Source organism: Quercus suber, unplaced genomic scaffold, assembly GCF_002906115.3.
Source record: "Quercus suber isolate HL8 unplaced genomic scaffold, Cork oak 2.0 scaffold_342, whole genome shotgun sequence".
Lineage (NCBI taxonomy): Eukaryota > Viridiplantae > Streptophyta > Magnoliopsida > Fagales > Fagaceae > Quercus > Quercus suber.
This window is the reverse complement of record NW_027069794.1, coordinates 399917-420958: the sequence shown is the minus strand read 5'-3', so window position 1 is coordinate 420958 and position 21042 is coordinate 399917. Positions and strand designations below refer to the sequence as shown.

General features: G+C 34.9%; 1 protein-coding gene and 2 long non-coding RNA genes across 3 annotated transcripts; 1 reads left to right on the top strand and 2 right to left on the bottom strand.

Annotated features, from left to right (window-relative positions):
• Nucleotides 1–846: 846 nt before the first annotated feature.
• Nucleotides 847–5011, bottom strand: LOC136061700 (uncharacterized). Its single transcript, XM_065759797.1, has 3 exons — nucleotides 4288–5011; nucleotides 3551–4071; nucleotides 847–1248 (listed from the first exon to the last, which is right to left on the bottom strand). Exons 1-3 carry the CDS (start codon nucleotides 5009–5011, stop codon nucleotides 847–849), a joined length of 1647 nt encoding a protein of 548 aa, XP_065615869.1.
• Nucleotides 5012–9576: 4565 nt separating this feature from the next.
• LOC111996433 (uncharacterized) lies at nucleotides 9577–11281 on the top strand. The gene is made up of 2 exons (XR_010623544.1): nucleotides 9577–9831; nucleotides 11056–11281. It is a non-coding gene; the product is annotated as an uncharacterized LOC111996433 (long non-coding RNA).
• Nucleotides 11282–14917: 3636 nt separating this feature from the next.
• On the bottom strand, nucleotides 14918–17838 carry LOC111996416 (uncharacterized). Its single transcript, XR_002881238.2, has 2 exons — nucleotides 17500–17838; nucleotides 14918–15349 (listed from the first exon to the last, which is right to left on the bottom strand). It is a non-coding gene; the product is annotated as an uncharacterized LOC111996416 (long non-coding RNA).
• Between the last annotated feature and the right edge of the window lie 3204 nt (nucleotides 17839–21042).

Below are 21042 nucleotides of genomic sequence, written 5' to 3'. Positions count from 1 at the left end.
ATAGATTCCTTTATGCTTCAAGATTCGTGAGATGAGACAGCAAAAAGGGATGCACATCCTTGATTCTGTTCTTAGAATAGTTTTGCGAAGCGTATAAAAGATATGAGCACAGATGTCAATCTCGACATCAGAAATCAGATCATGAAGAAACAGTGCACGCCCGAGATTCATATACCCTGTGCTGGATAGGGGATACAGGTTGTGAAACATGACAATCGTGAGCACATCAAGCTGGTCCTACATTGCTGTCATCCTCTCTGTCTGTTGATTCTGAACATCGTGGATTGTATCAAGTCTCTCCAGAATGATCTGAAAGGTATCAGGAGGTACAGGTGATGAGGTAGAAGGTCTGCTCCTCTTGACTCTTACTCTAGGTGTGGAAACTGGTCTTGCTCCTTTTGCTTCAGTCTCCATAGGATCACCTTCTTCGTGGACACCCTCTTCTTCTTCACCTGGAAGACGACTCTGTATCCGTATTAGAGTAAATCTGTTGATAGCTGATAGAGGAAGCATGGGACTGATATCTTGTGGGATTACAACACTCTTTTCTTTGAAAATTCTCATGAGAAGACTTGGAAACACCAGCTTGGGCCTCGAGGTTGTTTTAGTTTCATCCATTATAGTATAAAAAATGTGGGAACTAATGTCAATAAACGTGTTTTCCTTAAGATCCATAAGAAAGATGGCTCTGGCATTCGTCAATGTAGTCATCTTCCTTATAGGGTACAGATTGTACATTATTATTATTGTTAAACACCTCATGTCTTTAGGAAAGTCAGAAGTGTTGAGACATCTCTTTTCTAAAACCCCACCAATCTTTTTCTGGACAGTTTCTAGAGAGACCATTCAGTCCTTGTAGTTAGTGAATTCATAATCTTCTAACCCCTCCAATCCTAAAACCTTATCAATGTCATAAGCATCTAAGGTAAACTCCTTTCTCCTCACCCAACAACTCAACTCCTCCTCCTTTATCACAACATTTGCATAGAATTCTCTGATTAGTGGTTCACACACTAAAGGTAAGTCACCCAGAAGTTTCTCCCAGCCTCTTCCTTCAAAGCATTTTGGAATGAATGTATCCCTCAAGTCATGTAAATCCACAAATCTCTCCTGGATAATTGTTCCTTTTACGAAGGAATCTCTGTATCTCTCAAAATGCTTGACTGATCTAAACAGGTTGCTGTTCATTTTCAATCTTTTATCAGCCTTCTTAGCAGGAGTCTTCTTCTTAGAGGATGTGGAAGCCATCTGTAAACACTCAGAAAAGTCCACAACAAGGGCACAACACAATATGTGGAAGTATACTCAAATTAGTAACCATGTAGTTATAAGGAAGAACAAAGTGTTGGGCAAAAACACAAACCAAGAATAGTTGATAACAAACAAATAAGACATCACATAATAATCACAGATTAAACAAGTTCAGTCTGTAAAGATGAAACTTTCATACATACAGATGAAAGCAAATGTCACTGATACTTGACCAAATGAACATGGAATGTGCTAGAGAAACCCTGGAGGCAGAGTCACACTCAAGATGTGGTAATACACACATAGAACAGATTGAACCACATAAACATAAGGTCATACACATGGCAAACTCAAATTTCATTTAGGGAAACATCACAAAGAAACCAAAAACCGTATACCCAAAGGATATAAACATTTAAATATCAAATTTCAGATCATGAATGAGAAGATGAAAGCATGAAAACCCATAATGGAGCAAACTCAAGAACCTAGTCCTAACCAAGAGGGAACAAACCAAACCATCAAAACAACATTTTTAAGCATAAATGTTTAGAAAACCCAAATAACAATCCAAACAGTAAAACACATAGTTCAAGAATATTTTACAAAAAACATGAAATTGGAGTGAAAAACAAGAATATAGTTGGGATACATGAACAGTAGAAGACCTTCCAAGCCTAATCTACCTAAGTACTCAAATTTTAAAGATTTTTCTAAGTCTTTTTCGCGACTAGAATACTGACTCGCCAGTAAGCCTCGAAAAATTTCTGATTGAGCTCGTGATTGGGGCTTGCGACTGAGCTAACTCGCGACTTAGTCGCCAAAACAAGGCAACACTGTTTTTTGAAAAAAATTCACATTTTTGTAAAAACAAAGTACTTTCCAAAAACAAAACAAAACACTCAAAAATCTTTTTGTGTTTGACCAACAAAGATTGAGCGTGTGAAAATACATTTAATCAAGTACAATCACACAAATGAATATGGCATTCATTGAACATAGCTTTGTGTGTTGTGTGTGGATATCAAAAATGAGATAGTCCTTAATCCAATGTGAAGTTTCAATGATCAATTCAATCAAGGCATACACAACTAGCACTAGATAATGTGACCTATCTCAATTATAGAAGCATGCATATATGACTTCCCACAAGAACTTGATATCAATACTTTGAAGCTTTTCATTTTGGCTCCATATTCAACATATCATTTGCCATTTTTTTTTTAGCAAAGAAACTCTCATTGTGAGATAGATGCCTGAAATTTTTTTGATATTTCAATTGATGAGTTAACTTTTGGCTTTTTAAGTATCAAACATTTTATTTTGGTCGCTTTCCCTTTTTCCTAGTCAAATACTAGTATGTGCGACAGGCTTTTGTAATTCTATATCTCTTTTCATTTGGAGATTTACATTTAGAGAGCTCTTTAAAAACATAAAAATAAAAAGTAGGAAGATATATAGGCATGAGTCTATGTATGTCTCAAGATCAACAAAACCATTCACTAATCATTCATGACAAGGTTGAAGATCTATTTACAACAATCACATAAATTTCAGAATTTCTTCCACAATGATATGAGTGCATGAGAGACAAGCTAAGCTCGTTAAATGCATAGAGCCATTAGTACAAAGGTGCAAGGCTAAACATGCTTTGAGACAGAAACTCAATAAAGTGATCAAACTTTTTGGATTTTCAACTTTTTATGTGTTTTTGGATTTTTGACACGAAAGCAGTAGAAGAATGATCAAAAATAAGAAAGATGTAAAAGCATTTTAAACATAAACAAAACACAAATTAAACAGATACTCAAAAACACAACGCAAATAACCAATCATATCCACAAAGCATTGGAAGAATTGATGCATGAACATGTTCTAATGCTTATGCATGAGTACCATTTGTCACCCACACGTCACGTGCGTTTGGGGTGATATCCTTGATGGATCGGGTACAAGAGTTAGGACTTTCAAACCTCCTGTTGAAGCTCTCCAAGCAGTTGGTGAAGGTACCGATCATCTTCATTACGTCCGTCATTCTTGGATTATTGTTTTGACTTCTTGGTTTCTCACCACCCCAAGACCTCTTGTCATTCCTTCTTCCTCGTGACCGAGGTGCGCTTGCATTGTTGTCTGCTCTCAGCTTTTGACAATTGGGTCTAGTATGCCCTCGCAGTCCGCAATAGTGACACACATACTCAGTTCTAGGACCCCATTGTGGTTTTGAGAGAGATCTTGCTCTGGTTTCGTGTCTGCCCATAGATTGATTTCAGGGCTTATTCACCATCCGTTGCTCACTCACATTCTTCTTCTCAGCCTTAATATTCTCAGGGATGGTTTCTTCTATAATAGGCTCTATGACCTTCACAAATTTCACTTCTTTGGTAGCTTTGGCTGATGAGCTACTTCCTCCGGTATACCCTAATTTGGACTTATCTGAGAAATGTTTTTGAGACGAGATAACATCTTCCAGATTTCTGGAGGAGACCCTTTCAATCTTGGCTTGCGCTTGCACCATCTCTTGCTCAAGGAATCTTACTTTGGTGTAAGCTTCCGATAACTCTCCATTTAGTGTCTCAATCTCACATTTAGCCTCTTTATATCTAGCCAGTAGACTTTTGTAGTCCTCTTCAGCTCTTTTCATCTTCTTTACAGCCGCTTTTGCATCCCTTGCATACTCACCTGATTTCTCAAGGAGTAAAGTGTAATTCTCTTGAATACTCAATGTACCTTCATCCTCTTCAGCTTCCGATTCTTCAATAACTCCAATAGACTCCAAATTAGAATGTTCACCAAGCTCCTTCACAAGTGTATCCAAGTCATCTGAGGATTCCACATGAGCAATGGTCATGAATGCGGAGAAATTTCCTTCTCCATCACAGCTTTCGTCAAAATCAGAATTTGATGAGTCCGAATCACTTAAAGTAGTGGCATAGACCTTTCCCTTCGACTTCAAGTAGTTTGGACATTCCTTTTTAAAATGCCCATGCCCATTACATTCAAAACATGTAATTCCTTGTGAGGATTGGGAATCTTTACCATCTTTTCTTCGGAAGTCTTCCTTCTCTTTTTCGGTACTCTGGAATTTTCTTTTGTCACCAAATTTTCCACTATTCTTGAGCTTTAGGAATTTCCGAAAGTTCTTTACAAGATACACCACATCTTTATCTATCGTATCCTCTTCCGAAGATTCATGAGACACTATCCTCTCATCAATTGTCTTAAGAGTAAGGGATTTGCTCTTCTTCGCTAAAGGAAGAGACAACTTATATGTCTGTAGAGAACCAACCAGCTCTTGAACCTTGATTTCGTCAAGATCTTTGCTCTCTTCAATGGCTATAACTTTGGCACGAAAACTTTCTGGTAGTGACCGAAGGATCTTCCTTACAACTTTAGACTCCTCCGTCTTTTCCCCCAAATTAAATTTGCCGATGACCACCTCGTTTAGCTTACTATAAAAAGAGTCAAAGGACTCATCCTCATCCATCTCTAGCTGCTCAAAGTGAGTGGTCAGCATCTGAAGTTTGATGTCTTTCACCTTCTTGGTTCCTTCATAGGTCGTCTCCAGAATCTCCCATGCTTCCTTAGCAACAGTAATATGTGAAACCCTGTGAAATTCTTCTGGAGAGATACCACAGAAAATGGCATTCAATGCTTTACTGTTTGCATTAGCTACCGTAAGAGCTGCCTTGTCCCAAGTGGATTTGGCATCCATTGGCTTTGTCCAACCTATATCAACTGCATCCCACACAGCCTCATCCATAGAACACAAAAACGCCCTCATTCGGACTTTCCAAAAAGCATAGTTATTACCATCAAAAAATGGTGGAGCAGTGAGAGATTGAGACCTATCCATCTCAATAAGGGGTCAAGGATCACACTTAGGTATTAAAACCATAACAAGTGTACCCGCTCTGATACCAATTGAAAGTTCAATATGGGTATGAAACACCCTTGAACGTTTAGACCCCCAGATACGAAATACCAATTCAAGCTTTATATCAAACAAATAATGTGCGGAATATGATAACAAGCTTATAACAGAATTGATAAAACAATCTAAGCCAAATATAAATACATCCACAGCAGTAAATATAAGGCAAAAATAAAGGAAAGAGAGATGCAAACACACGGACAACACACGATGTGTTATCGAAGAGGAAACTGAAGTCCTCGGCGTAAAACCTCTCCGCCGCCCTCCAAGCGGTGATAAAATCCACTAAAGAATATAGTTGGGATACATGAACAGTAGAAGACCCTCCAAGCCTAATCTACCTAAGTACCTAAGCCCTTTAAACTTTTTGCTCCAACGAGGTTATACCGAACCTATTTCTTCTTGAGCTTGCCGAATTCCGCTACTTGACTATAGTATCAATTAATGTATATTGGTTCCTTTCCAAATTGCTTCCCTAAGCACTAAATGGACCTTCTCACAGACGTGGGTGTGGTGAGATAAGGGTTTGGTAAATGACCTCTCAAGGGTATGACAATGGAGAGGAAGAGAGTAGAGGAATTTGTAGAGTCTCTTTAGATGAATATTGGGGATGAGGCAATCTTGTTTTTCTCTAGGGTTTTCTCTAACAAAATTCTCTCTGGAAGCTCTCTTAATATGATGGGTATAAGGGTGTATATATAGTAGGGTGAGAAGGGAATGCAAAACGTCAGTTTTTGCCAAACATGGCAAGTTGGCGACTTGGTCTCGCGGCTTGTCCAAGTCGCGAGTTCAAGTCGCGACGTAACGGCTTGGCCAGACTGGAACTTTTGTCCTGTAGCGTGACAGCTGGCGCGACCCTTCAGCTTCCCAGTGTGCCTCTCACGTGCCAGCTTTTGGCGGCTTGCCAATCGCGATCCACCCGCGAGCCCTAGCCGCGAACCGCTGTTTTTCTTGCACACTCTTGAGCTTTTCTTCACAACTTCTCACATACTACCCTTACAATTTTTCCACCTAAATACAGGGTTGCTAAGTGCTAAATTACAAGCAAATTGGTCATAGAATAAAGCCAATTAAATGGTTGATTAAATTCAACCTTACAAATATATTGAAACCTTTGATAAATGAGTTTTAATCAAAGTTGTATTTTAATTTTCTTAATAAAATTTTTGACAATAGAGTGTTAGTTTGGATAGCAATGCATTTGCATTTGTGTTGGCGGTTGCATTTTTTGTGTGGATCTCGTGCATTTTTCACAGGACTCGCAACTACGAATTTCAACAAATTTTTCTTTAAAACGTAGTCTCACGGCACTATTTACACATTTAAAATTATTTTGTTACAGTATTTTTAGTTTTTAGTTTTTAACAATAAGCGGTATTCAAACAGACCCAGAGTTTCAATTGAAGTAGACTATGTTAATAATTTAACTTGTAGTACTTTTTTTTTTTTTCTTAAAAAAAAAAACTTGTAGTACTAGATTGAACTACATAGTGCAAGCATGTTATGTATGCCCAAACTTTTATTATTAAAACAAAAAAATATGGTAGATTATTAAAACAATATAGAATAAATAATGATTTCTTTTTGAACTTAAAAAAATTCTCGTTAGTAGAATTTTAATGAAATAGAATTTTTATACATTTAGAAATTTTGGCAATGACTAAGAGAGAATGTGTAATTTTTTAATTATTAGTACATCACAGGACATAAGGAGAACACATTCATTTGGTATAATCACAAGGCGCAGGAAACAACTTCCTTCTAGTGATGGCTAATCTTGATAAAGAGAGTGAAGGAACCATGTGGTGTGTTTGGTGGCCAGGATTAAGTTATACAAGGTGTAACTTTTACACCATTCAATAACTTTAAATGATGTTAATATTTTGAAAATTATATTGTTGAATTACATGTTATATATGTTTAATACGCATACCAGATTTCATATCAATCAAATATTACTTAATATTTGATTGATAAATTCATGTTTTATGCATAATTTATAATATAAAAGATAGAATTTTAAACATTTTATACATAAGATAGTTATTGATCTCTAATTATCTTAAAATTTTTCAAGCGTGAAGGACATAAAGATAAGATGTAATCTAGATGTAGATTTGTCAAAATTTGCATCCAATAAAAAAAATATTGAGTGGTGTAATATTGTTTAAAATTACACTTGGTATAACTTGAATCCATATATATATAATTTGCATTAAGATACTAATGTGGGATTTTTTTTAATGTTAATTAAATATTTGTTTTCATGTTATTCTTTCAACCATGTTATTATTAGGTTTGCCACGTTAACATTCCCTTAGTCCTTATCTAAATCATCGAATTTTGTAGGTGAGATAACGGAAATTACCAAAATGAAATATGATAAAAAAATTCAAGGACTAAAATGAAATATATAAAAACAAGAGGATTAAAATGAACACACACCCTAAATACAAAAATGAAAAGCTTATTATATAATACATATTTCAATTTAGGGTTTAATTCGAAACAGCCTCAAATTATATAAGAAATATGTAATTTACTAATTTCTTTATTAAATAGTAATCATTTGGTGCAACCACGGCATCTATAACTTAACTTGATCACGTCAGACTTCTTGGAGTCCTTTCATTTGTCAATTGTCAAACAACTTTTGAGAAGTCGGATTGAGTTGGAATATCTCATACAACAAAATGAAGTAACGTTTTCTATCTCCTACTCGACCTCGTCATGCTCTTGTTGTGAAGAAGCCTCGTGAAGGCCCTTAAGAGACGTCACATTGATGATTAATGGCCCCCCTCTTTGTGTGATTCACACCTTTGGAGGCAAGGTTTTCTCGGCTCCAACTGCTTGACTCCCACCCCCCCATGTCAACTACTTAGGATTTATTTTATCTTTGAAATTGGAGAGTAAGGTGAGTGAAGTTAAGTTTAAGAAAAAAAAAAAAAAGACCGCTAGAAGATTAGTTATGTTCTATGGTATTAAATATTTAAAAAAAAAAAAATTTATAAAATGAGTGTAACTAAAAGAGAATGTTAAGATGGATAAATGATAATACAATGAAAGTTAGGATTCAAAATGTAGAGATTTGCTTAAAGATAAGGACAATCATTCTTGAAGATGTAAGCCCCTTGGGTTAGGTTCCATTAATTTCAATAAGGGTCTCCAATGATGGATTGCGATAAAATGGACTAGGTTGCCCAGTGTTTGTCCTGCCTACACATGGTTTGGAGAGTAAGCTACATGCCTCATGGATCACGGTGGAGAGTAGGGATCACCACTTGGTTTTAAATGGATTGAGAACCACTTTGAACCCAATTTATAAAGACCTTTCTCTTAATAATTAAAAGATCAAATTTGACAATAACTAATAGTTAGTGGACTGAATTGACAATTTAACTAGTATTAAAATACTAANTGGGATGAATATGCCATGTTTTCTTGCATTAAATGCATGCTAAGGTGTGTGTGAGTTAGAATAACAATATTGAGTGTGTCTTTAATGGGGTTAAGATGTGGAACACAATGAGTGGAAGCCGACCCATAGGTCGGATAAGATTAGGTGCCTAACACCTTCCCATCCCCATACTTAAATTCCAGACATGTGCTCTGGTAGTAGATTAGCCCTTCCACGAAGGGCGTTAATATATGATTCCTAGACCTAATCTAGGTGGTGACTCCATTTTTCTTCACCATGGTCCACCTTAGACCAATGCATACTCACCCATTGCGAGGATGACACCACACCATTGAGGGCGCTTGCACCCACAATCCTCAAACATGAAAGGTTGCTTGTATTTATTTATTATGCTCAAAACTTTGACGATGTTAAACCAGCAATGTTCATTTAAATTCTATATAAGGACACATTGGGTTATATGTATAACTAGTAGCTAATCTGTACAATGCACGAAAATAGTTATTGAATGAGTTTTAGGAAGAAAAAAAATAAATAATAAAAGCCATTATTTTTGAGTTGGAGTAGTAAGCAAAAATGCATGAAATTTAAATATAAAAAAATTGATATTGAAAGAAATAGGACAAAGTTTTATTAGTTAGTCAAAAGAAAGTAATGTTGTTTTATTTATTAGTTTTTTGTGGGAAGGAATAAGAGACCAAATGTTGCGTTTCTAGTTTAGTTTGTGTTGTGTGTATATATATATATATATATATTTTATTTATATAAATATTTGTGTTGTGTATATATAAAAAATAAATATATATATATATATAGATATATGTATATACAAAAATGTGCCTATTAAATAAAAAAGTGCTTATTGACCAAAAAGGTACCAATTGAAAAATGAGAAGGCACAACTATTAGGTGATATTAATCTATACATAATGAATTATGGGAAGAGAAAACGTTCTGTCCGAACTCTAGAGCTGGCAGAAAGTGAGGTTTTACGGCACCAATGAGGAGCTGCCAAGTCAGATATTCAATGAGGCCTAAGTACACTCTATCACACGAGATTGTATCCCAAATAAAACCAAAATCACCAATTAGAACGTGTTCAGAAGCCCTTACCTGGAGAAAAAAGTACCAGCACCAACGCCTCCTCTACTCTGACCAATAGAGCTCCTCCCGGCCGTTGGTGCCGCCGCAACGTCGTTCTGAGCCGGTGCCCACGCACCCAAATACTATGGTTTGTTCCGATTAATCCTTTATTGTTTGATTAGTTATCTCTTAGGTTTCGAAATTTTGATGGGTTTGGTTTTTTGGACGTTAGTCACTTGCTTTGGTATGGGTTTTGCTGTATTTTGATACCTTGGTGCGTTTTGATTGGATTCCAAAGTGGTTAAGTTCAGCCCTAAACAAATCTGATTTGTCTATTATGAGAATCTTGTTTTCTTGTTCCAACTAATTTTGTTTGGGTTTCAAATCATGATTTTTTTTAGGATGAAACTTTTTGGGGTTTTTCTTTGTATTTTATTCCTGGTCTTGGCTGCTGTGTTTGTTCTTTTGATAGGGTTTATTTAGTTAGTATCTCGAAGTTCTTACATAAATAAATTATATATTATGTGTGCATTAAGATCTTTGCTTGATAAGTTATGCTCATAAATGGTTTTGGGCTTTCCTGGAATCAAATGAATCCATATCATATTCCATAGCATTTGGAGGCACCAGTCCATTATCAAAATAGGAGTAGCAGTCATCACAAAATAATTAATGTTCGCTATCATTTCCATTTCTTGTATCAAATTTTCATTAATTTTGAAATTTATAGTTAATGGTCCTTCCAAATGCTATGAGAAACAAAATGAATGTACTATTTGGGTGGGGAGGAGGAGTGGGGACTTTGCTATGTTCAATAGACCAGAGCATTTGAACTCGTTCTAGGGGCTATCCAAATGCCATACTGATGAATTGGGCTTGAGAGAGATGTACTATTTTGAGCAGTAATGTGCACCTCTTTGTACTTTGTGAATTGACAAGGGTCTTGCCTAAAGGATAAATTACAATGACAACCCCTGTGCTTTGTTACTAAAACAATGGCATCTCCATTGCCAGATCTATGTTAGGGCCAGGGGGCAAAATTCTAATAAAATCTTCTGTGTGTATTAAGTATGTATAATTTTTTTTCTTGAAATTTTGGTGGACAAATTGATGTATTTGCTCTGTTTAACTTTCTTTTCGATAAAATTTTCCAAAGTCTGCATACCTTAGTATCCTATATTATCTTGAATTATCCATTGGTTGATTTCATATGTATGTCACTTTAATTAAGAAAAAGTGGTTCTGGTTGAGTCAATTTGAATTTGAGTTTTAATTCAATCTAAACTTGATGTTCGTAATTAGATGTAAGTCCATTTCTAGACCCACTTTTGTTTATTAACTTGTGTTATTTCTTTATGCTGATTTGCAATAGGAAAGACTGAAGTTGGAGCAATTATTGGTGTTGCTAGAAAGGACTGATGATAGGACGCACTGAAAGCATTGTCATTGATGATGAACAATATACTTCTTCCCTTGTAATCAAATCTGTTCGGATGGACCATGATAAATTTAGCATGATGTAATTTGTATTTTTCTTCTGTTTATTGTCAAATGCATACTAATTATGAAATGACATGAAAGAGTTGTATATTCCCCAATTTTGTTATTTGTAGAATCTTGATTAGTTGTATTTGGAAGATGACTTGCTTACAAACCCATTACAAAACTTATTTGAGTGGTGACAATTATGAACATTCACATAATCCAAATATCATACAATAGACCCGTAAAGTTTAAATTCTATTACACACATTTAGAGAGGTGGAGGAAAAAATATAGCAAAAAATTTTAGAATATAAAGATCAAAAATTTCCTGTTCATAGTGTTAATTAGCAAAACATTTTTTTTTAAAACTTTTTTTAATTTTTTGCATTATTATCACTTAGTATTCAAATGAATAGTTTTAAAATTTTCAAATTGGTTTTCAAGTTTCTAATTGACAATACATTCATCTAAAAGAAAATCTGTCATGATTCAGAATACAAAAAGAGAATCATAAGATTACAAATACATCTGAAATAAAACCTATCACAATTTTTTTTTTTTTTTTTTTTTTTAAAGCAAAACAAATCAAAGTGAAAACTGAAAAGAGGGGAAAAACCTGACGGTAATTGGGAGCTCCATCGATGTGAGGAGACAAGCGTTTATTCTGGCAACCAGGAAAATGGTCGCTCTTCAGAATAGTCTTTTTGCCAAGCACTGATCCTCCTCTTTGCTTCATAACTTGCTCTGGCTCCTTTTGCACCGACATTGCTCTTCTCTACTTCTACTTCTCAACTCTTTTATCACTCAATTTTACAAACAAACCTATAATTTTAAATTTGGGGCTACAAATTAGGGGGAATGATTTATTTTTGAAAAATAGAGACAAACGCGGATACAAAGAGCTACTTCAAACTAAAAATCATTCATTCAACTACATCCATATATATATATATATATATCCAAGTGTTTAAATGGTTTGCTTATATTTTTTTTCCCGACTCCCAAAGTTTCAGTTCACAACGTGAAATGTGTGCATCTTTTTAATATGAGAAAACGTTCTGTCCGGAGCTGGCAGAAAAGTGAGGTTTTACGCCACCAATGAGGAGCTGCCACGTCAGATATTTAATGAGGCCTCAGTACACTCCATCACACAAGATTGTAGCTCAAATAAAACCAAAATCACCAAACAGAACGTGTTCAGAAGCCCTTACCTGGAGAAAAAGGCACCGGCACCAGCACCAACGCCTCCTCTACTCTGACCAACAGAGCTCCTCCCCGCCGTTGGTGCCGCCGCGACGTCGTTCTGAGCCGGCGCCCACGCACCCAAATACTGCGGTTTGCTCCGATTACCCTTTATTGTTTGATTAGTTATCTCCCCAATATTTAGGTTTCGAAATTTTGATGGGTTTGGTTTTTTGGACATTAATCACTTGCTTTGGTATGGATTTTGCTGTATTTTGGTACCTTGTTGCGTTTTGATTGGATTCCAAAGTGGTTAAGTTCAGCCCTAAACAAATCTGATTTGTCTATTCTAAGAATCTTGTTTTCTTGTTCCAGCTAATTTTGTTTGGGTTTCAAATCATGATTTTTTTTAGGATGAAACTTTTTGGGGTTTTTCTTTGTATTTTATCCCCGGTCTTGGCTGCTGTGTTTGTTCTTTTGATAGGATTTATTTAGTTAGTATTTCGAAGTTCTTACATGAATAAATTATATATTATGTGTGCATTAAGATCTTTGGTGATATTAACCATCTGAGTGACATACTTATTTTCTACATGTCCCTTAAAGCTTTTGGATTGTCAAGCTTCTATAGCTTCAGAAGAAAATGTCATTGTTATTCTTCTATGTGATGGCTAGTGGGAATTTTTGGGGCAGAAAAAGAAAAATGAAAGTTGTATTTTTCAACCAGTAAAGGCTAGGGGTGATTTGATTAACAGTGTTTTGGCAACCTTGGTAGAGAACAAAGTTGTTCCNTTTTTTTTTTTTTTAATTGTGCTAGATAGAATTGCACTGTAGCACTATTGCAAAATTATTTGCAATAGTTAGTGTTTACAATTCTGGATGTGGGAGGATTTTGAGGGAAAAATGCTAAATGAAGCTTAGATATGGCATTTGCAATTCTGGATGCTGATACTCTAAGCAAACCATCTTCTAAATACAACTAATCAAGATTCTACAAATAACAAAATTGGGGAATATACAACTCTTTCATGTCATTTCATAATTAGTATGCATTTGACAATAAACAGAAGAAAAATACAAAATTACATCACACTAAATTTATCATGGTTCATCCCAACAAATTTGATTACAAGGGAAGAAGTATATTGTTCATAATCAATGACAATGCTTTCTGTGCGTCCTATCATCAGTCCTTTCTAGCAACACCAATTACTGCTCCAACTTCAGTCTTTCCTATTGCAAATCAGCATAAAGAAATAACACAAGTTAATAAACAAAAGTGGGTCTAGAAATGGACTTACATCTAATTACAACATCAAGTTTAGATTGAATTAAACTCAAATTCAAATTGACTTAGCCAGAACCACTTTTTTCAATTAAAGTGACATACATATGAAATCAACCAATGGTTAATTCAAGATAATATAGGATACTAAGGATATGGTATGCAGACTTCGGAAAATTTGATCGAAAAGAAAGTTAAACAGAGCAAATACATCAATTTGTCCACCCAATTCAAGAAAAAAAATTATACATACTTAATCACACAGAAGATTTATAGAATTTTGCCCCCTGGCCCTAAATAGACCCACTTTTGTTTATTAACTTGTGTTATTTCTTTATGCTGATTTGCAATAGGAAAGACTGAAGTTGGAGCAGTAATTGGTGTTGCTAGAAAGGACTGATGATAGGACGCACAGAAAGCATTGTCATTGATTATGAACAATATACTTCTTCCCTTGTAATCAAATTTGTTGGGATGAACCATGATAAATTTAGTGTGATGTAATTTTGTATTTTTCTTCTGTTTATTGTCAAATGCATACTAATTATGAAATGACATGAAAGAGTTGTATATTCCCCAATTTTGTTATTTGTAGAATCTTGATTAGTTGTATTTAGAAGATGGTTTGCTTAGAGTATCAGCATCCAGAATTGCAAATGCCATATCTAAGCTTCATTTAGCATTTTTCCCTCAAAATCCTCCCACATCCAGAATTGTAAACACTAACTATTGCAAATAATTTTGCAATAGTGCTACAGTGCAATTCTATCTAGCACAATTAAAAAAAAAAAAAACTAATATTTTATTGTGATGGTGATTGGGAGAAAGAAAGAATAAATGATAGTGATTGGAGGAAATATTATTTTATTATGTAAATATATTATTTTAATGAGTAAAATAGGAAAATAAAAGTTTAGGATGTTGGAAGTATTGTATAATGGGATAGTATAATTGATAAAATAGCTTTTTGGAATGGTAAAATAGAATAGAGTAGCATTTCCTGATGCTAATCTTACAAACCCATTACAAAACTTATTTGAGTGGAGACAGTTATGAACATTCACATAATCCAAATATCATACAATGGACCTGTAAAGTTTAAATTCTATTACACACATTCAGAGATGTGGGGGAAAAAATATAGCAAAAAATTTTAGAATATAAAGATCAAAATTTTCTTGCTCATAGTGTTAATTAGCAATTTTTTATTTTTTTTTTTTTATTTTTTTTGCATTAGTATCACTTAGTATTCAAATGAATAGTTTTAAAATTTTCAAATTGGTTTTCAAGTTTCTAATTGACAATACATTCATCTAAAATAAAACCTGTTATAATTCAAAATACAAAAAGAGAACCATAAGATTACAAATACATCTGAAATAAAACATGTCACAATTTTTTTTTTTTTTTTTTTTTTAAGTTTCTAATTGACTACATTCACATGAAATAAAACCTATCATAATTCCGAATACAAAAAGAGAATCATAAGATTACAAGCATCCTCATACTTATCAAATACCATATTGAGACATGGTTGCAAATGCCTATTGCATGCAAAAGGTTGATTTGAATCATTCAATGACAAGTCTACATCATTTTGATCTTCATTTATTTCTGACTCATCATCCACCATATCATAAAGTGAGATTGTTTCAGGTTCTTCATTGCTCACACTCATATTTTCAATTCAAGTAATTTTAAATTTCAAAATAACCTATAAAAAAACAAAAGAGAAGAAAAATTCATAAGAAACGATTGAGAATAAATTCAAATATTGTGCTATTACAATACCAAACTTGCCCAATTTGGCAAACTTGTTTAATTACAGACTTGTTTTAGGATAAAAGTAAAGAGTAAATCCAACCACTTACCACTTAATACAAAACCGAACAACCAATTTGAATTTTTAGAAATTCAAATTGATTCCACATAAGCACAACAAAAGCAGGATGCATTTGAACACCCTGCTCGACAACTCAATAAACACTACATAAAATAACTCCTACTACATCTTTAATTGCACTTTGGTACATATAGAGAGCAAATTGACATTACAAGTAGAAAATTGAAATTACAAGTAGTATAAAATTATATTTGTAGCTAAGAATATGATAATATCTATCAAATAAATGATACCAGCTCTGTCCCAGAGGCCTAGGTTCACGGTGGAGAATTCAACAACCACAGTAAAAAAAAAAAACCCTTGTTGAAAAGGCTCCTATAACAAAAAACAAGATTCCCATTTAATAAAATTCATTTTAGTGTTGGATTCCTAATTGAACAAGCTCCCAAGAAATGCAAATCCAAAAAATTAAAGTCAAGGTTTATAAAAAAAAAAAAAAAAAACACAAACTGAAAATTAAATAAATATGATAGTATAATCATGACGGGGCAACCTAGAAATAGTTATTTTTGCCCTGTTTTGCAAAAAGATGGAGCATAGTGACTTTTAGAACATAACATAAATCAAAATTTTAAAATTAGACCAGCAAAGAATATTATGGGGATCACATTATACTGACCTTGCAAATTTGGGAAACTTAATTACCACTTTTCATTCTTAAAGAATGTTTGGGCAATCACTCACAATTTTGTATTATCGTACATAATATTTTGGGCAATTATTGTTAAGACTTTATAAGTCTGATGTCTATATCTTATTGTGAAATTAATTGAATTTGATATTTAGATTTTTACTCCATCACTATACTTACATGGGATCCAAAATCATAAATGTAATTCTAGATGATCTAGTGTATGAACAAGAAAGGCAAGCAAGTTTTGACCATCAGGATGCAGAAGATCAGTGACATCGAGAGAATGCCTCCGAAACATCCCTTTTGGCATGAGATTTTTGTGCCCATTTTCAGACCATCTTCTGGTTAAAATCTGACCAATAACAGTGACCAAGTACTGACAAATTACAAGAAAATAATTCACACAAGGTTGACAAGAAAAAACACTATCAAGTGAAATTTATAGGGAACGCAACCAATGGAAATTTTACAATTTCTTAAAAATTAGCATGAAAATCATTTCAAGAAGTATAAAATATCAAGATCATATTTTATGTCTTATTTCATGAATTGCATACCAGCTTAGTCTGAAAAGTTGTAAAAAAAAAAAAAAAAAAAAAAACCAGAATGTGCAAGTGTAATACTATCTCCCAAAATCAGCAATATCTATAATTGTTTCTCATTTTGCAGCCCATAGAAAGAAGGATCAGGAACAACTTTGTTCTCTACCAAGGTTGCCAAAACACTGTTAATCAAATCACCCCTAGCCTTTACTGGTTGAAAAATACAACTTTCATTTTTCTTTTTCTGCCCCAAAAATTCCCACTAGCCATCACATAGAAGAATAACAATGACATTTTCTTCTGAAGCTATAGAAGCTTGACAATCCAAAAGCTTTAAGGGACATGTAGAAAATAAGTATGTCACTCAGATGGTTAATATCACCAAAGATCTTAATGCACACATAATATATAATTTATTCATGTAAGAACTTCGAAATACTAACTAAATAAATCCTATCAAAAGAACAAACACAGCAGCCAAGACCGGGGATAAAATACAAAGAAAAACCCCAAAAAGTTTCATCCTAAAAAAATTCATGATTTGAAACCCAAACAAAATTAGCTGGAACAAGAAAACAAGATTCTCAGAATAGACAAATCAGATTTGTTTAGGGCTGAACTTAACCACTTTGGAATCCAATCAAAACGCAACAAGGTACCAAAATACAGCAAAATCCATACCAAAGCAAGTGATTAATGTCCAAAAAACCAAACCCATCAAAATTTCGAAACCTAAATATTGGGGAGATAACTAATCAAACAATAAAGGGTTAATCGGAGCAAACCGCAGTATTTGGGTGCGTGGGCGCTGGCTCAGAACGACGTCGCGGCGGCACCAACGGCGGGGAGGAGCTCCGTTGGTCAGAGTAGAGGAGGCGTTGGTGCTGGTGCTGGTGCCTTTTTCTCCAGGTAAGGGCTTCTGAACAAGTTCTGTTTGGTGATTTTGGTTTTATTTGAGCTACAATCTTGTGTGATAGAGTGTACTGAGGCTTCATTGAATATCTGACATGGCAGCTCCTCATTGGTGTCGTAAAACCTCACTTTTCTGCCAGCTCCGGACAGAACGTTTTCTCATTTCATAATTATTAAAGTGATTGACTTGAGTGATGGACACAACTAACACTCTTGAATCCATTAATTTTTCTCTATCACTCACAAGATCACTTCGGTTATTGTGAAATAATTTCATTAAAAAAAAAATTTATATCCATAGCATTAATTATAAATAAAAGAAGTATTATATCCCAAAGAAAATAGATGGTATTATTTTGCAAATTCATGTTTGGCTACTCTGATAGATAAAAACTATCCGTTAGAGCCAAACACAAGTAGCAAGAAGACAACATATGTACAGTTCTCTTTTTATATCTTATTGGCTCATCCATTGCCTCTGCAAAGGTGAGTGGATATGGCAATAACAAGCCTCACCCTCAGCAGCATGTGCAGCTGCACATGGCTTCAAAGCTCAGCACCACCGCCTCCGCCTCCGCCTTGGCTGAGGATTTGTTGTCCAAGAGTGTTGCTTGTCTCCTTTTTTTTAAAGGGAATTGGGAAATCAAATCATGCTTTAAATCTTGTTTCTTACGTTTGTTATTATATAATAATTGAATTATAAACCGAGAAAAAAAAAAAAAAAACATTATGATAAACGAGGTTATATGATACTTGCATCTTGTGTGATAATTGTATATAATTATTAAAAAATTATATAAAAATAAAAGCCGAACTGTGCATAAGAAGATACCGAGGATGATTACACCCAATGAGATTATTAAGGTGGTGTTTGGACACTCCGGTTTTCATTAATCAAATCTCAGTTTTGATAACTCATTACTCGAAACTGCTGGGCCCCACACAAGCAAACTCTGTTTGGCAAGATTTCCTCAACTCGTTTCCTTAACTCATTTATCAGTTTTTTGAGTTAAGAATCCGAAAACTGAGTGAAGCTACCTCTCAACCAAAGCTACCTCTTTAGTGGCAAAGTAGTAAATACCGGGCTCACAGTGGGCCCCACAGCAAAGTCTTGTCCCATCAGAAGCTCAGTTCCCACACTCCTCCCAACGATCACATGCCAACTTGGTCCAACCAACCCTCTTCACTCTCTCATCAGAGCACTAAAGGAAGCTACCTCTCAACCAAAGCTTCTCTTCTCGGTTTCCTTTATCTTTTGTTTATTTTGTTTTCCATTTTCAATGCTTTGTGATGTGAATGTTTGACCGGATCTGTGGGTATTGCTGGAATGGGGTTTAGAACTCCCTCTTCTCGATTTCCTTTGCCTTTTGTTTATTTTGTTTTCCATTTTCAATGTTTTGTGCTGTGAATGTTTGGCCAAATCCGTGGGTATTGCTGGAATGGGGTTTACAACTCCCTCATTTCTTATATAAAAATAATTTGATATAGTCCATGGGATGCTAGAATGTTTAACAAAATAATTTGCACATGTTTAACAACATTATTTCCCCTTACTACTTAGATCCGTGGGATGCTAGTTACTTCAATTTTTTTGCATTTTACCATTTTTTGAGTTTTGTGGTTTTGTATACAGTGTTTGATAATGGTTGTGTGCTTTTGGGATAATTGTTTATGGTTGTTGGTGAGAGTTGCATTATACTAAATAATATAATATTGCCACTAAAATGGGTCCCATGTGGTTTTTTTTTTTTTTTTTTTTTCGATGCTATGTTTTTGTTTTTTTATTTGTTCTTCCTCCGCACTTACTAGAATTTGGGGTACAAGCCATGATTTGCACATAGTCAAATAGGATCCCATATACTTGTCAACTACATTGGCATTACATNGTATGGTCGTCCACCTCAATGCTCAGCTGTGCTTAATACCCTCGTCCCTCCGTTACCACCAATGCCCGTTTAAGCTCGTCCAGTGTAGGACGAGCGGGCTGCATATCTCGTCCTTCAGTAATGACGGACGAGATGGATAATAGAGAGCTAGACCTCGTCCATCATTAATGACGGACGAGGTCAATTCACAGACGGACTAAGCACCCTTTCAGCCAAAAGCTGCATCGCTTAAGTCTCAACACAGTTTCTGAAGAGGTAACCCTTGTGGCAGTTATGGAAGTTATACACTGAATCCTCCAAACTCTACAACGATTGGTAAAGGTAACTGATTTCTACTGCTATATAAAGGCCTGTCTCTGCAAAGGTAAGGGGATCTTCTTTTCTATTCTTTCTCCGGAAAGAACTTGAGAAACATAAAAACACAGTTTTCCTATCCTCTAGTTTTCTAACTTTACCATCGGAGAATCAAAGGCCGGCCACAACCGGTCTTCTCTGCTGACTTTCTTTGTTTTCTCAGGACTCATCTTACTAGATCAAGAACATCCGGAGACATTCCAGCCCACTGACTCCTTAGAATTCCTTTAAATCTATCAGAATTTCTTGGGAAGTATCACACTTCATAACCAGGTCCATTATTTTCTTAGTATTAAGAGTTGATGTAAATAGAAATCGTGAGATTTATTACTCATTTGACAATCGTTAGGAGTGAAAGTTCAAATAGTGTGTATGACACTTATGAACATTTAGACCCTCAAATTAAAAATACCAACACAAGTTTATAAACAAACAATATATGTGCAGAAAATGAAATATAAGCTATAACCAGATTGGTAACACACTCTAAACCATAATTAATAATCAACACAGCAGTAATTAAAAGGTAAAGAAAAAGGGAAGAATGATGCAAACACAAAGATAACATGGCGATGTTTATTGAAGAGGAAATAGCAGAAAACCCTCAAGCCTAATCTACCCAGTGCACCTAAGCCCTCCAAGCTTCTTGCTCCAACAGGGTTACGCCAAATCTTGTATCTCTAGCTCACCAGATCCTGCAATCACCCATTGCATAAACCAAAATGAGTTGGTCCCTTCTGAATTGCTTCCTAAGCACTAATATACCTCTTCATTGATATGGGTATGGTGAGATAAGGATTTGGCTAAATGTACCTCTCAAGGATATGTCAATGGAGAGAGTAAGACTAGAGAAAGTTGGAGAATCAAAGGATGAAGATTATGGATGAGTCAATATTGTTTTTCTCTAAGGTTTCTCTCTCAAAATTCTCTCTGGAAGCTCTCTACATTTTGTGGGTATAAGGGTATTTATAGTAGTGTGTATGAGGAATATGAAAAGTCATGTTTCAACCAAACAGGGCATTCCACCTACTCGACCTCGCGATTGGAATAAGTCACAAGTTTGAGTAGCAAGCTAATTGCCTGGCTAGACTGTATGTTTTTTCCTATAGTGCTACAGTTGGTGTGACCCTTCAGCTCCCCTGCATACTTCACACGTGTGCCACCTTTGGCGACTGA